This window comes from Natrix helvetica (genome assembly GCF_964273705.1).
Source record: "Natrix helvetica genome assembly, chromosome: 2".
In the NCBI taxonomy this organism is placed as follows: Eukaryota; Metazoa; Chordata; class Lepidosauria; order Squamata; family Natricidae; genus Natrix; species Natrix helvetica.
This window is the reverse complement of record NC_138552.1, coordinates 38,221,109-38,233,212: the sequence shown is the minus strand read 5'-3', so window position 1 is coordinate 38,233,212 and position 12,104 is coordinate 38,221,109. Positions and strand designations below refer to the sequence as shown.

Sequence of the window (12,104 nt, the reverse complement as noted above, 5' to 3'; positions counted from 1 at the left end):
TGAGCGCGTGTCTGCATATGCGCACAGCCTTCTGCCCATATGCAGTGCTCACGCATTATGTTGGGGTGGGTGGGCAGAGCCTCCCACATCCGCCACTATCAGTTCATCCGAACTGGAGAGAATGGGCTTAATACCACCTCTGATCCATTGTCAAATTTCTTAGTCACTGTATGTGCTATTCTTTCTTTTGATAAAAAAAAAAATTAAAAACTTTATTACGGATATTCCTCCTTAACCTTCTTACTGTAGAGAATGTTCAACAGAGATTTTAAGATTTTCAGACCAATGTATTTTCAAATATCTGAATCAAATTATTACCTGGGAGGAAATAATTTCTTATGTCCAAAAGATTCAGCTCTCACATTTTGCTGATTTAAAAAGTATCCAGTAGCCACAGCTCCAGTACTGACTGTTGCAACTAAAACAGCAGTTCTTCGACCAACCAGGAGACGTGCAAATGTATGAGCCATTGTTTTTCGCCTAAACTTTTTCCGAAAGGTTCCCGCTGTCAAAAAAAAGTGAAAACCAGGGAGATCAGAAGCACATATATACTCAGTAGAACAAACACAACACAATATTCATGAAGTCAAACGGCATCCTTCTTTCATGGCAGTCAATAATTTTAAAAAATAGGGCAATGGAAAAGCTGAAAGTAATTGGAATGTCATTTTTTTATTTATTTTATTTAGTTTGTCAAACATGTACGAGATAACAGGTATAAGTATAAACACGGACATGGACATAGGAAATGGGTACGAGTAAATGGGGACAATAGGACAGGGACGGTAGTCACGCTGGTGCGCTTATGTGGATTCCCCTTACAGACCTCTTAGGAAAGGGGTGAGGTCCACGCTAGATAGTTTAAGGTTAAAGTTACGGGGGTTTGAGGATGTAACCACAGAGTCGGGTAGAGCATTCCAGGCATTGACCACTCTGGTGCTGAAGTCATATTTTCTGCAATTGAGTTTGGAGCTGTTTACCTTTAGTTTGTATCTATTGTTTGCCTATGTATTATTGTGGTTGAAGCTGAACTGGTCATTGACAAGTAAGACGTTGTAGCAGAATGTTATATCTACTTTGAATACAATGTATCCATTAGTCTTATGTAATGCAACAGATTTTCAATATGATGAAAGAAGAGTAAGTTGTCAATGATGTCATTTGTTATACATCAGGTGTTTCTTTCACGGATCAGGTACTAATGTTTTCTATCTCATGTGCCAAAATAGTTTTGTGGGGTTTGGTACAAGATACATTGATATGATGTAGCAGAATAATAATGTCAATAGCTGCTCCACCATAGATAGCACAACTTTTTGACCAGATCTAAATAATACCCTATTCAACTTTCTCAATTTTTCTGTTGAATTATTATCTGGAGCTGGACTAGGAGGGGCTAGTCTGCTCTCACCACCAGGACCTTCTGTATAGAGTGGCTTTAGAGGATTTCTGCTCAGCCTCAAAGCTAGTAGGTTATAAGACTCCATAGGTCAGCAATGGCGAACCTTTTTTGGCTCGTGTGCCACAAGTGGGGGAGTGCAGGGGGGGTTGTGGGCCGGCGTGCTGCACCCATAATGCAATGCGTGACCCCCCCAGTGTGCATGCGCGCACTACAGGTGCTCCCCCCATTTTTACATGCTTTTTTTCGCCCTCCCCAGGCTCCAGAGGCTTTATAGATACTTACGGTGTGCTCGGAGACTTGTTTTGAGCACTCCAAAGGCTTCAGGGAAGCCTCCAGACAGTCCCTGAAGCCTCCGGAGGGCCTCGGGGGGGAGGCTCTTTTCGCCCTCCCCAGGCTCCTATAAAGGCTCTGGAGCCTGGGGAGGGTGAAAAATGGCTTTAAAAAAGTGTGAACTCAGCTGACCAGCGCGCGCATGCGCGCTGGCCAGCTGACAGGGCAGCGCCTCGTGTGCCCTGACAAATGGTTTCACGTGCCAGCTGTGGCACGCGTGCCATAGATTCGCCATCACTGCCATAGGTTTTATAAAAGGTAATGGTAAGTTTCCCCCATACAGTTGTGTCTACTCAATGCTAATCTCTGTTTCTTATCTGAGGGAGCTAGCATTGTCCAAAGACATTTCCATGGTCATGTGACCAGCATGATGATATGATGAGGCGCAAGGAACTCTGTTACCTTCCCACAGAAGTGGTACCTATTTATCTACTCGCATTTGCATGTTTTCAAACTGCTACATGGGCAGGAGCTGGGGAAATTAATGGGACTCATCTCTCACACAGTGCTTAGGTTTTGAAACCTGAGCACTGGTTGTCCAGCTGACAAGTTTAGCGCCTTTAGCTGCTGAACCTTTATAGGCTTTATAGAAGTCTATATATTCTATAGTATTATTGTTTAAAGTCAGTGGGTGAAACCGTGTGAGGAATTGGTGTTGAATGCTACTAGTATACTGATCATACTTCCTCTATTCTGCCTTTATCAGAGTCAACAAATGGTCCATGTCTACATGGATTGTTCAGAGCTAGTGAATTTGAATGCTCAAAAGATGGAAATACTCTCGATTGGCAGCTTTCAGATCCAATTAAGACTTGTGTATTCCTCCTTTGCAGGTCATATGTCCAAGCAAACCAGACAAATTTTTTTGAAACTAGATATGAAACTAGTATTGATTGCCACTCAAAAGCTTCATGTGTTCCATAATATAGTAGCAAAACTCTTTGAAAATTGCAGAAAAGGTAATAATATTTTTTTAATCCCTAAGCATTTAGATTAAGAAGCCTTGCTAAAGAAATCAGAATAATGGAATCAGCAAAGGTAAGTTCTATCACTTCATAATAATCTTTTAAAATTGATAATGTTTTGGGATGTTTGTTTGCTTGTTTAATGCTTCCAACTATGCCAAACTTATTTTAGAGCTTAATCTCTATGTGTTGCCAGTCTAAAATAGAGAACACTGTTGAAAGTATTTTCCAAGGCACCTGAGGGTAGAACAAGAAGCAATGGGTGGAAACTAATCAAGGAGAGAAGCAACTTAGAACTGAGGAGAAACTTCCTGACAGGTAGAACAATTAATCAGTGGAACAGCTTGCCTCCAGAAGTTGTGAATGCCCCAACCTTGGAAGTCTTTAAGAAGACGTTGGATAGCCATTTGTCTGAAATGGTATAGGGTTTTCTGCCTAGGCAGGGGGTTGGACTAGAAGACCTCCAAGGTCCCTTCCAACTCTGCTATTGTAGTGTATTATTGAAACCGCCACTGCACTTATATATTTTTCTTCAAGTAGGTAAATTTGTTCATTACTCTTGGACAAAAGCTTCCAGTGTTACATTACACCCAGGGGCAACAATCTAGCATCACAAGAAGAGTCTATTGTAGATTGAAGAAAGAAAAAAGGAAGCAATTTTGTACACATTTTCTTGACCAGAATAATCAAATTATCTGTTTAGTTTGTCCCATTTTCTCCCCTGTATTTAGTCATCTCTTAGACAGATTTGCTTAAAGCTCTAGTGAAATTTCATTGTGTTGTACTAGAAGAGTCTCATTCTTAAATACCAATCTTTCTAGCCTAGGGTGATCCTGGTCATATTGTCAAGTTCTTGCTTTACTCATAGCGTAATGTAACTACTATTTGGTACTTTACTTTGGTTAGAAAAGTTTTTAGCTTTAAGATTCTGCTGTATTAGAAATGCAATCCTTTTGATACTTCACTTATTACCTATCATGGTGTGGGTCAGCATTGAAGCTTGTGCCTTATCCATATTAAACTTTTTGATATCTGGCTTCCATTAGTTTTCAGGGCAAAGGACACCTGAAAACTAATCAAACTATTTCTGTGTCCTGTGCACACACAATCACATGTCAACACACTTGATCACCAAGAAGAAGCACTGACCCATTGAACATAAGAAAAAGTTCCAGGTCAGTGGTTCTTGTAGTTCAATAGAAAATTTGGCTGGAGAAAGAAATTGTTCATATCTCTGAGCTACTGGAAATTAATCTAATTTATAATTCTGTCAGAAGAAACCATTAATAAATTGCTATGCTTTAAATGCCCATGTTGTACATTTGAAAATTTAGAAATAAAGTAAAATATTGCTGAAAATGTTCAGTGCTGGAGTAAAGTAATAGTCAGCCAAATATTTTAAGATCATCCCTGTATGTTTTCAGTTTATAAATTATTCTAATTATTATTTTATATAATAGTGGATAAAATGAAATAAATATAGTAAGAATATTATTCCATTTTAATAGTTTGTCCCAAAGATTGTTGCAATGTTGTATCATGTGCTAAGCACCTGATAGCCTATTACATAGGGAAAAATGCCTACATAAATAATAATAGTGTAATTCTTTCCATGATTACAGAAGGATAAAATATTAAAATGTGGTAATTTTATCAAGAATTTTTCCCAGCCTCATACCTTTAAAAAGTTGGTCTGTATAATTTATTATTATTATTATTCTAAAAATAAGGAGAAAGTTTCAAAGACATTTTGTACATTTATTCTGTACACTTCTCAGTGAAACACTATATTTATAATACAATAGCAGAGTTGGAAGGGACCTTGGAGGTCTTCTAGTCCAACCCCCGGTCTAGACAAGAAACCCTATACCGTTCCAGACAAATGGCTATCCAACATCTTCTTAAAGACTTCCAGTGTTGGGGCATTCACAACTTCTGGAGGCAAGCTGTTCCACTGATTAATTGTTCTAACTGTCAGGAAATTTCTCCTCAGTTCTAAATTGCTTCTCTCCTTGATTAGTTTCAACCCATTGCTTCTTGTTCTAAACTCAGATGCCTTGGAGAATAGTTTGACTCCCTCTTCTTTGCAGCAACCCCTGAGATATTGGAACACTGCTATCATGTCTCCCCTAGTCCTTCTTTTCATTCAACTAGACATACCCAGTTCCTGCAACTGTTCCTCATATGTTTTAGCCTCCAGTCCCCTAATCTTCTTGGTTGCTCTTCTCTGCACTCTTTCTAGAGTCTCCACATCTTTTTTACATCGTGGCGACCAAAACTGAAGGCAGTAGTCCAAGTGTGGCCTTACCAAGGCATTATAAAGTGGTATTGGTACTTCACCTGATCTTGATTCTATCCCTCTGTTGATGCAACCTAGAACTGTGTTGGCTTTTTTGGCAGCTGCTGCACACTGCTGGCTCATATTTAAATGGTTGTCCACTAGGACTCCAAGATCCCTCTCACAGTTACTACTATTGAGGAAGGTACCACCTATACTCTACCTGTGCATTTCATTTTTCTTGCCTAAATTTAGAACCTTACTCTATATTTCTTCCTGTACTGTCCAAGGTCAAACCCAAGAAGGAAAAATAGCCTTTGAGCATAGTTTGATAAAATCTTTTGTAATTGTAATCATCACACAACATTGCTTATAGATTGAAGTACAGAAAGTTAACCATAGGTCCTTAGAGTTCAATACTCTATTGATTAGCCTTCCCCAACACGATGCCATCTGGATGATCTTATGAGTACAATAGATGTTGTAATTTAACTTATCTTGATGGCTCACAGAAGGGAAATATTTTTCCTACTTTGCTGGGCATTCCACTTCCAAAATTTCAAGCAGAATTCTTTCCTAGCTCTGTTTCAAATTATGGAGAAAGGTTTCATCAGACATTCATAAATTAAGAAAGGAAGTTGGTAAAATATTAGTACTATGTTTAGTGTGTCAATACATTGCATATACTTGTGATGGCAAACCTACAGCACGAGTACCAGAGGTGGCACGCAGAGCCCTCTCGGTGGGCATGCGAGCCATTGCCAGCTGGTCTTCTGGTTTCCGGGGTGCACATGCAGCCAGCTGGTCTTCGCAGGTGCTGGACACTGAAAAACGGCCCAAAAATGCCCCCCAAATGGCCCAAAATGGCCTGAAAACTTCCTCCCAAACAGGCATGTGCACGCCGGCCAATTGGTCTTTGGATTTCTGGTGCTTTGATGTGCGCAAAGCTCATAAGCGTGCTGGAAACCCAAAGACCAGCTGGTTGGCACGTGCATGCGCACCAGCCAGCTGGTCTTTGGCTTGCTGGTGCTCCAGTCCACACATGCGTACATATTCCGGTTTGGGCACTTGGTGCAGAAAAGGGTTGCCATTACTGGCATATACTATCTATTTAGTGGGATATGGGTGATAGTGTGGCAGTGTCTAGAAGTGGGGAGCCTCGGGGGAGGGGGAAAAACAGGCCTCCTGGAAGTTCCAGAAATGCCCATTTCCGGCCTCCAGAGCCCGGGGAAGGTAGTTTTTGCCCTCCCGGAAGCTTGAAGAAAGCCTTTGGAGCCTGGCAAAGGCGAAAACACCCCCCCCACATACACACACTGTGGTGCAGGCGGTCGACTAGGACACACCCACTGTTAGATTGGGTAATGAAAGGCACAAAAGGCTAAAGATAACAACAGTTCTTTATTTGGTCAAGTACAGGCATCCACTGAGTGAGAGGTCTGGCAGATCCCTTTTTAAAGGGGAGCTGCCCAGTGCTTCAGCCAATCAGGTCTCTCTCTGATCCCGCCTGAAAAGAGAGGACCTGACTGGGAACTACTATTGTCCTTGCAACAACTAGAGGGGGGAGTATCTAACATCACCATGATCATGCTCCCCCCCCCCAGCAACTGGGTAGAGAACCCATTGCTGAAATTTTTGAAGCCCACCACTCTGACCTTGAGCCAGTCAGTTCAGTCTCAGTTCACCAAAGACAATGATGCATAGTGGAGGTTAATATTCACAGGTCATTTTGTGAAGCTAGATTAGCTATTTTCCTTTTTTATTTTATATTCTGCCTTTCTTTTTTTTAACTTTAATCTCTTCTGCTTACCACTTCTCTTCTTTTTCTGTTTTGCATAATATTGCTATCTCCAAACAGAATAGCATTCTGGGTATCTAGAGACATTCTTTTAAGGCTCATTGATTGAAAACTGACAATATAAACAGTCCTTCGTGTTTTCAGCAACAAACATCTCAAATATGATGTAATCCGTATTTTTTTTCCTTTAAAAAATGCCCCTCAATCCATTTCTGAATGCTTGCTGAAGTGAACGGCGCTCTTTTCATGAACTTAAAAAGAAGTAAGTTCAAAAATATTTTCAACTGACAACTCAGGGGAATGAAACTGTTAGTGTTTATATTGTTTTCAGGAGCAGAACTGAAATTTAAAGATGAATAAACTGTCTAGAGTACAAAGTCATCTTGAAAATTTCAGTAAGGCACTGGGTTAGCTTCTTTACAAAGCTAAAGAAAAAATGCAGTGGACCCTTGACAGTTTTCTTTACAAGTATTTCCTGTCTTAAAGAGGTTTCGTGTATGCATGTTCACTGATTTCTCTTTTTTTCATATCAAGGCTTCTAGACTGGGACACTACTGTGCAATGGCCTAACCCAGGGGTCTGCAAAGTTGGCTCTTTTAAGACTGGTGGACTTCAACTCCCAGAATTCCCCAGCCAGAATTGAAGTCCACCAGTCTTAAAAGAGCCAACTTTGCAGACCCCTGGCCTAACCTAACCAAATTTAACCTAACCTAACCTGATTTGTAGTGATATCCATTAAATACATAATTACAAAAACCTTTGGCTCAAATCAGTTAGCTGGAAATAGTAGTAAAGGGATTAACTTCTAGAATCGAAGACAGGAATGAGGATGGCTCCAAGTTCAGGAGCAAGACCATGGACATGGATAGTTCAGGGTACTGTTTTTCCCAATCTTTACAAACTAATGTGCATTGCAGTTGGCTGCTTTTACTACAAGTATACTCATAAATTACAATATTATATGAAATTACTCCCAGAAAGCTCTTTTGACAATATTTCTGAAAAGAACGATGGTTTGTCTTTTATTATGATGTATCCTGCTGCCCTAAAGTAAAAGTCATAATAGTGTTAATCTGCATCAGAAAAATATGCCCACTCTTTGCATGTACAATTTTTCAACAATTAACACATTTTTAATCACTAGTTTTCAGCATCTAAAGGAGGAAAGGAAAATGAGAAAGAAACATTGTCCTGAATTCCATAATACTGATGATATCTTTTAACCTAAGTTTTTAAAAAGAACAGAACAAAATTAACAGAGTTGAAAGGGATATTGGAGGTCTTCTAGTCCAACCCCCATTCAAGCAGGAAGCCCTATACCATTACAGACAAGTTGTTGTCCAATCTCTTCTTTAAAATCTCCAGTGTTGGAGTGCCCACAACCTTTAGAGGCAAGCTGTTCCACTGATTAATGTAATCAGTGGCTCTCACTGTCAGGAAATTTCTTCTTAGTTTTCGGTTTCTTCTCTCTTTGATTAGTTTCTATCCAATGCCTTCTGTTCTGCCTTCAGGTGTTTGGAGAATAGGTTGTCCCCCTCTTCTTTGTGGCAACTGCTGAGATATTTGACGACTGCTATTATGTCATCCGTACTCCTTCTTTTCAATGCCTTCTAATGACTTCATTCTTTCAAATGACTTCTGATGTATGAAATGTTAGATAGCCTTGCCCCTTTCACACATTTTAGAAAGAATCACGTACATATTGACAAAATAGAGAAAGATTACATATATAAATTAAGCAAGGTCTTGTTTTTTTCTGTATGCGTTACATGTAGACAATCCATATAAAAATGGTTTCAAAGACATTCTGTACATTTATTCTGTACACTTCTCAGTGAAGTACTATATCTCTTCCTGTAACTGTCCAAGGTCAAACCCAAGTAGGAAAAATAACCTTTTCAAAGCTGAGCTCTGTTTCAAAACAATGAGCATAGTTTGATAAAATATTTTGTAATTGTAATCTTCACAAAATTGCTTGAAGATTGAAGTACAGAAAGTTAAACCATGGGTCCTTAGAGTTCAATACTCTGTATTAGCCTTCCCAAACATGATGCCCTCTGGATAATCATATTAGTACAATAGATGTTGTAATTTAACTCATCTTGATGGCACCCAGAAACGGAATGTCTTTCCTACTTTCCTGGGCATTCCATTTCCAAAATTTCAAGCAGAATTATTTCCTAGCTCTATTTCAAATTATGTTAACTATTATACTTTCTGTTGGTATGCAAAGAGGGTGGCCAGAGTTTTAGTCCCACTCCAAATATTATTTGAGATAATTTGTACCCCGAAGGACACAACAAAAAGGGATGTGGCTGAAACATTCAGGGCAACTAAGACAATAATAGTTACTAAGCTCAAGTTCCTTTACTACTTTAAAATAGTTGTAATTTTTTTTAAAAAAAATCAATATAACCTATATTTTTCATCAGGATTTATGGGATGCCCATTCTAAAGACGAAACAACTGGTTTCATGTCAATGTAATTCACAGAGAATGCAGCTGATGGAACAAAACACAATGCTTTAATTTTGTACACTGATTTCAAAAGCTGCCCCTGGAACTAATTTGCTGTTGTGACCTTTCAAGCTGATGCTGACTGCCGCAAAAGAGAAATGAAAACTTTGAGCAAATTTAATTGCTTTTTCTCCAGCAACATTTTTAACTTGACTCTAGGAGAAAAAGTGAAAGAAATTGAAAGCAACATAGCAAGTGGCATATTAGGAAATGTTCATCTTTCTCTAGCCTTTTTAAAAACTATTATCCATGTTTTCATATATCTATTTCTTCTTAATTTTGAACAAAAAAAATATGTTCAGCAGTCTGGGCTAAAGATTTAATAGAGGCTACTTCAAAAAGTTGGGAAAACAAATATTGAAATAATACCTCCTATATGCCACCAAAAGTAACTTTTAAATCAGAAGTTTTACTATGTACAATTACTTTCTGTCTCGCAAATAAATTAAGTTGCTGAAAAATATTTATAGAATTTTATATTATTGAGAGAGCAACTAAGAGAAGATAAATATAGGGAAACATTGCAAATACCACACTTATACTAAGGAAAATCCAACACAGGACCAGCAAAGTTAGCTTGGTAAAACTACTTGGCTACCTTCCTATTTCACTTGAGAGGTTATCAGTGTCAAATCTCATTTTCTGTTTTAAATAGGTGCCAGGACTTGCAATCTGAGCTTCACATTTCACATAAATTGGGACTGCACAGTTCTTACTGTGATCCAAGCAGTGACATTCTTTGTTCCCTCCCCCAATCCTGCTGATCTCAATATCCCCCATTTGCTATTTAAGCAGACACACACAAAATCCTCTTATGGCTTTCACCAGGAATTTCTAAACTGACCTTGAATTGTCATCTCCTATATTGGGAATAATTTCCAGGACAGTTGTTTGCTCAGATTCTGTGTGCTGTGGTGTCAAATTAAGCACACGAGCATTTACAAACTGCATGTCAAATGATAAGTCATTTAAAGGAATACGCCAGAGAAATAATTGGTGATATTTTTTGTTGTCACTGTTGCTTTTCTTTCCTTTAACATTAAGAAGTGTGAGAAGCTACGTTTTCTACTGAGCTGTCAAGAGTTTAGAGCTGAAAATTGAAACCAAGCAAAATCTAACTTGTTTTCATCTCCAGTATCTGATTATATTATTACGGCTTTTTAAAAAATAGATAAAATAAAATTCATAAAGCAATGGTCTTTATAGAAAGCTAGTTTGAAAAGATACAGAGCATGCCGGCCAAAAATAAGTCTGGATACCAAGCAACTTTCCTCTGGTAATAAAACATTGACAATAACATTTCAGTCTCTCTTGTTAATAGAAGACATTTATGGACAGCCTTGACATTTTTAAATTGCCTGCTCAACAGATTGCCTATAGAAACATTATTGCTATTTGCATACAACAAATTTGACCTTCAAGTATTTAACTTATTTGTTTCAGGATCACTATTTAGAATAGAAACATGACAAGTATCCTTCACAGTTTTCTGCAGTTATGCATTAAATATCATCTCTTCCAAGACTTCAATTAGCAGCATTTTGAGTTCATTTTTAAAATAACTCCGCTGTTTGAAATGTCACAGCAATGGTAAATAAAAAGTTGCAAACACAACTGACCTTGAAGCTGAAGTGACACAAGTCCTGTATGCCAGCAGCCAGGAAGTGTAAAGGAAACTCAAGTTTGTGTGGCAGCAAAATTACAGGTCACATGAGAAGCAAAGTGAAATATGAAGAATGGGGAAGGACGACTGAGGAGAAAAATATCTTTAACCATTCAGGTAGTTGAGAAACGTTTGACCATAGAGCTACGTCCTTGAAGGCATAATGATTTCTTGAGCATCTTTTGTGCTCTTATTATTAAATAATTTAATCTAGCTTTCTGTAATGGTTTTTGTCCTTAAAATAAAATATCAAGCTGACACTCCTACGTTCCAACCAGCATCAGTTTTTAATCTATATATTAGTACATTCGGATGAACTTGCATCTTTTTTGAAGTGTCAACCTTTTACTACTGGGACGATGCTTGGGAAGATTTCCACATATATATAGTAGACTCTGTTGCCTGCTCATCTCCACCTTCCCATAGCAAGTGGATTTTACATGATAATGTGAATTGTATCAGCAAATTAACAGGCTTCTCCTGCTAAGTTTAACCAAACTGCATATTTGTGCAGCATCTCCAAGGCTGGCTAGCTCTGCAATGTTTTAATTTTTCTGGAATCTTGTAACCAAGCATCAGAACAATTGGCCTGAACAGATTTTGCATACATTTTACTGCTTTGTTCCAAGATATCTTTGAAGATTTCCTGTACTTATAAGAACTTTGAGTCTAGTATGATAAGATGAAGTTAGATAAGAACTCTGGTAATTAGCAGGGTGGAAGGCTACAGGAACTGATCAACTATCCTCAGAAATTTGATGAGCAATAGAAGTATTAGGTTCTTCTAACCCAATCTATGCTAGCAAATCAACATGTGGGAGAAAGTGATATGTGAATTGATGGTGGTTTGTGTCATGAGGGTGTTTTCTCTCAACTTTTAATATCTTTACATTTTTAATTATATTTTAGCTTTGTTCTTACTTATGTTTTGTATTGTAAGATATTGCTGTATTTACAATACATGCCTAGAGTCAGTTAGGCGAAATGGGTGGGGTAGAATTGTGTTGAATAAATAAGTAAGAGGGCAATCTGCATTTTAATACCAAAGAAAAGAAATTAATGCTGAAAAATAAATATTTTAGAATTCAGGTTTCTTGTCCATATAAGCTCCAAGTACATAGTATCAAAACCTTGTGTAATTACTTCTACCCACA

At 38.2% G+C, this 12,104-nt stretch overlaps 1 protein-coding gene across 1 annotated transcript in view; it reads right to left on the bottom strand.

The window, feature by feature from the left end:
- CKMT2 (creatine kinase, mitochondrial 2) overlaps positions 1–11,015 on the bottom strand; it is a 42,073-nt gene extending 31,058 nt beyond the window's left edge. The window contains exons 1-2 of the mRNA XM_081944537.1: positions 10,907–11,015; positions 319–505 (exon numbers count right to left, since the gene is read on the bottom strand). Of these exons, the coding sequence (XP_081800663.1) occupies positions 319–470 (152 nt within the window). The 5' untranslated portion in view covers positions 471–505; positions 10,907–11,015. The remainder of the gene's footprint in view (positions 1–318; positions 506–10,906) is intronic.
- Between the last annotated feature and the right edge of the window lie 1,089 nt (positions 11,016–12,104).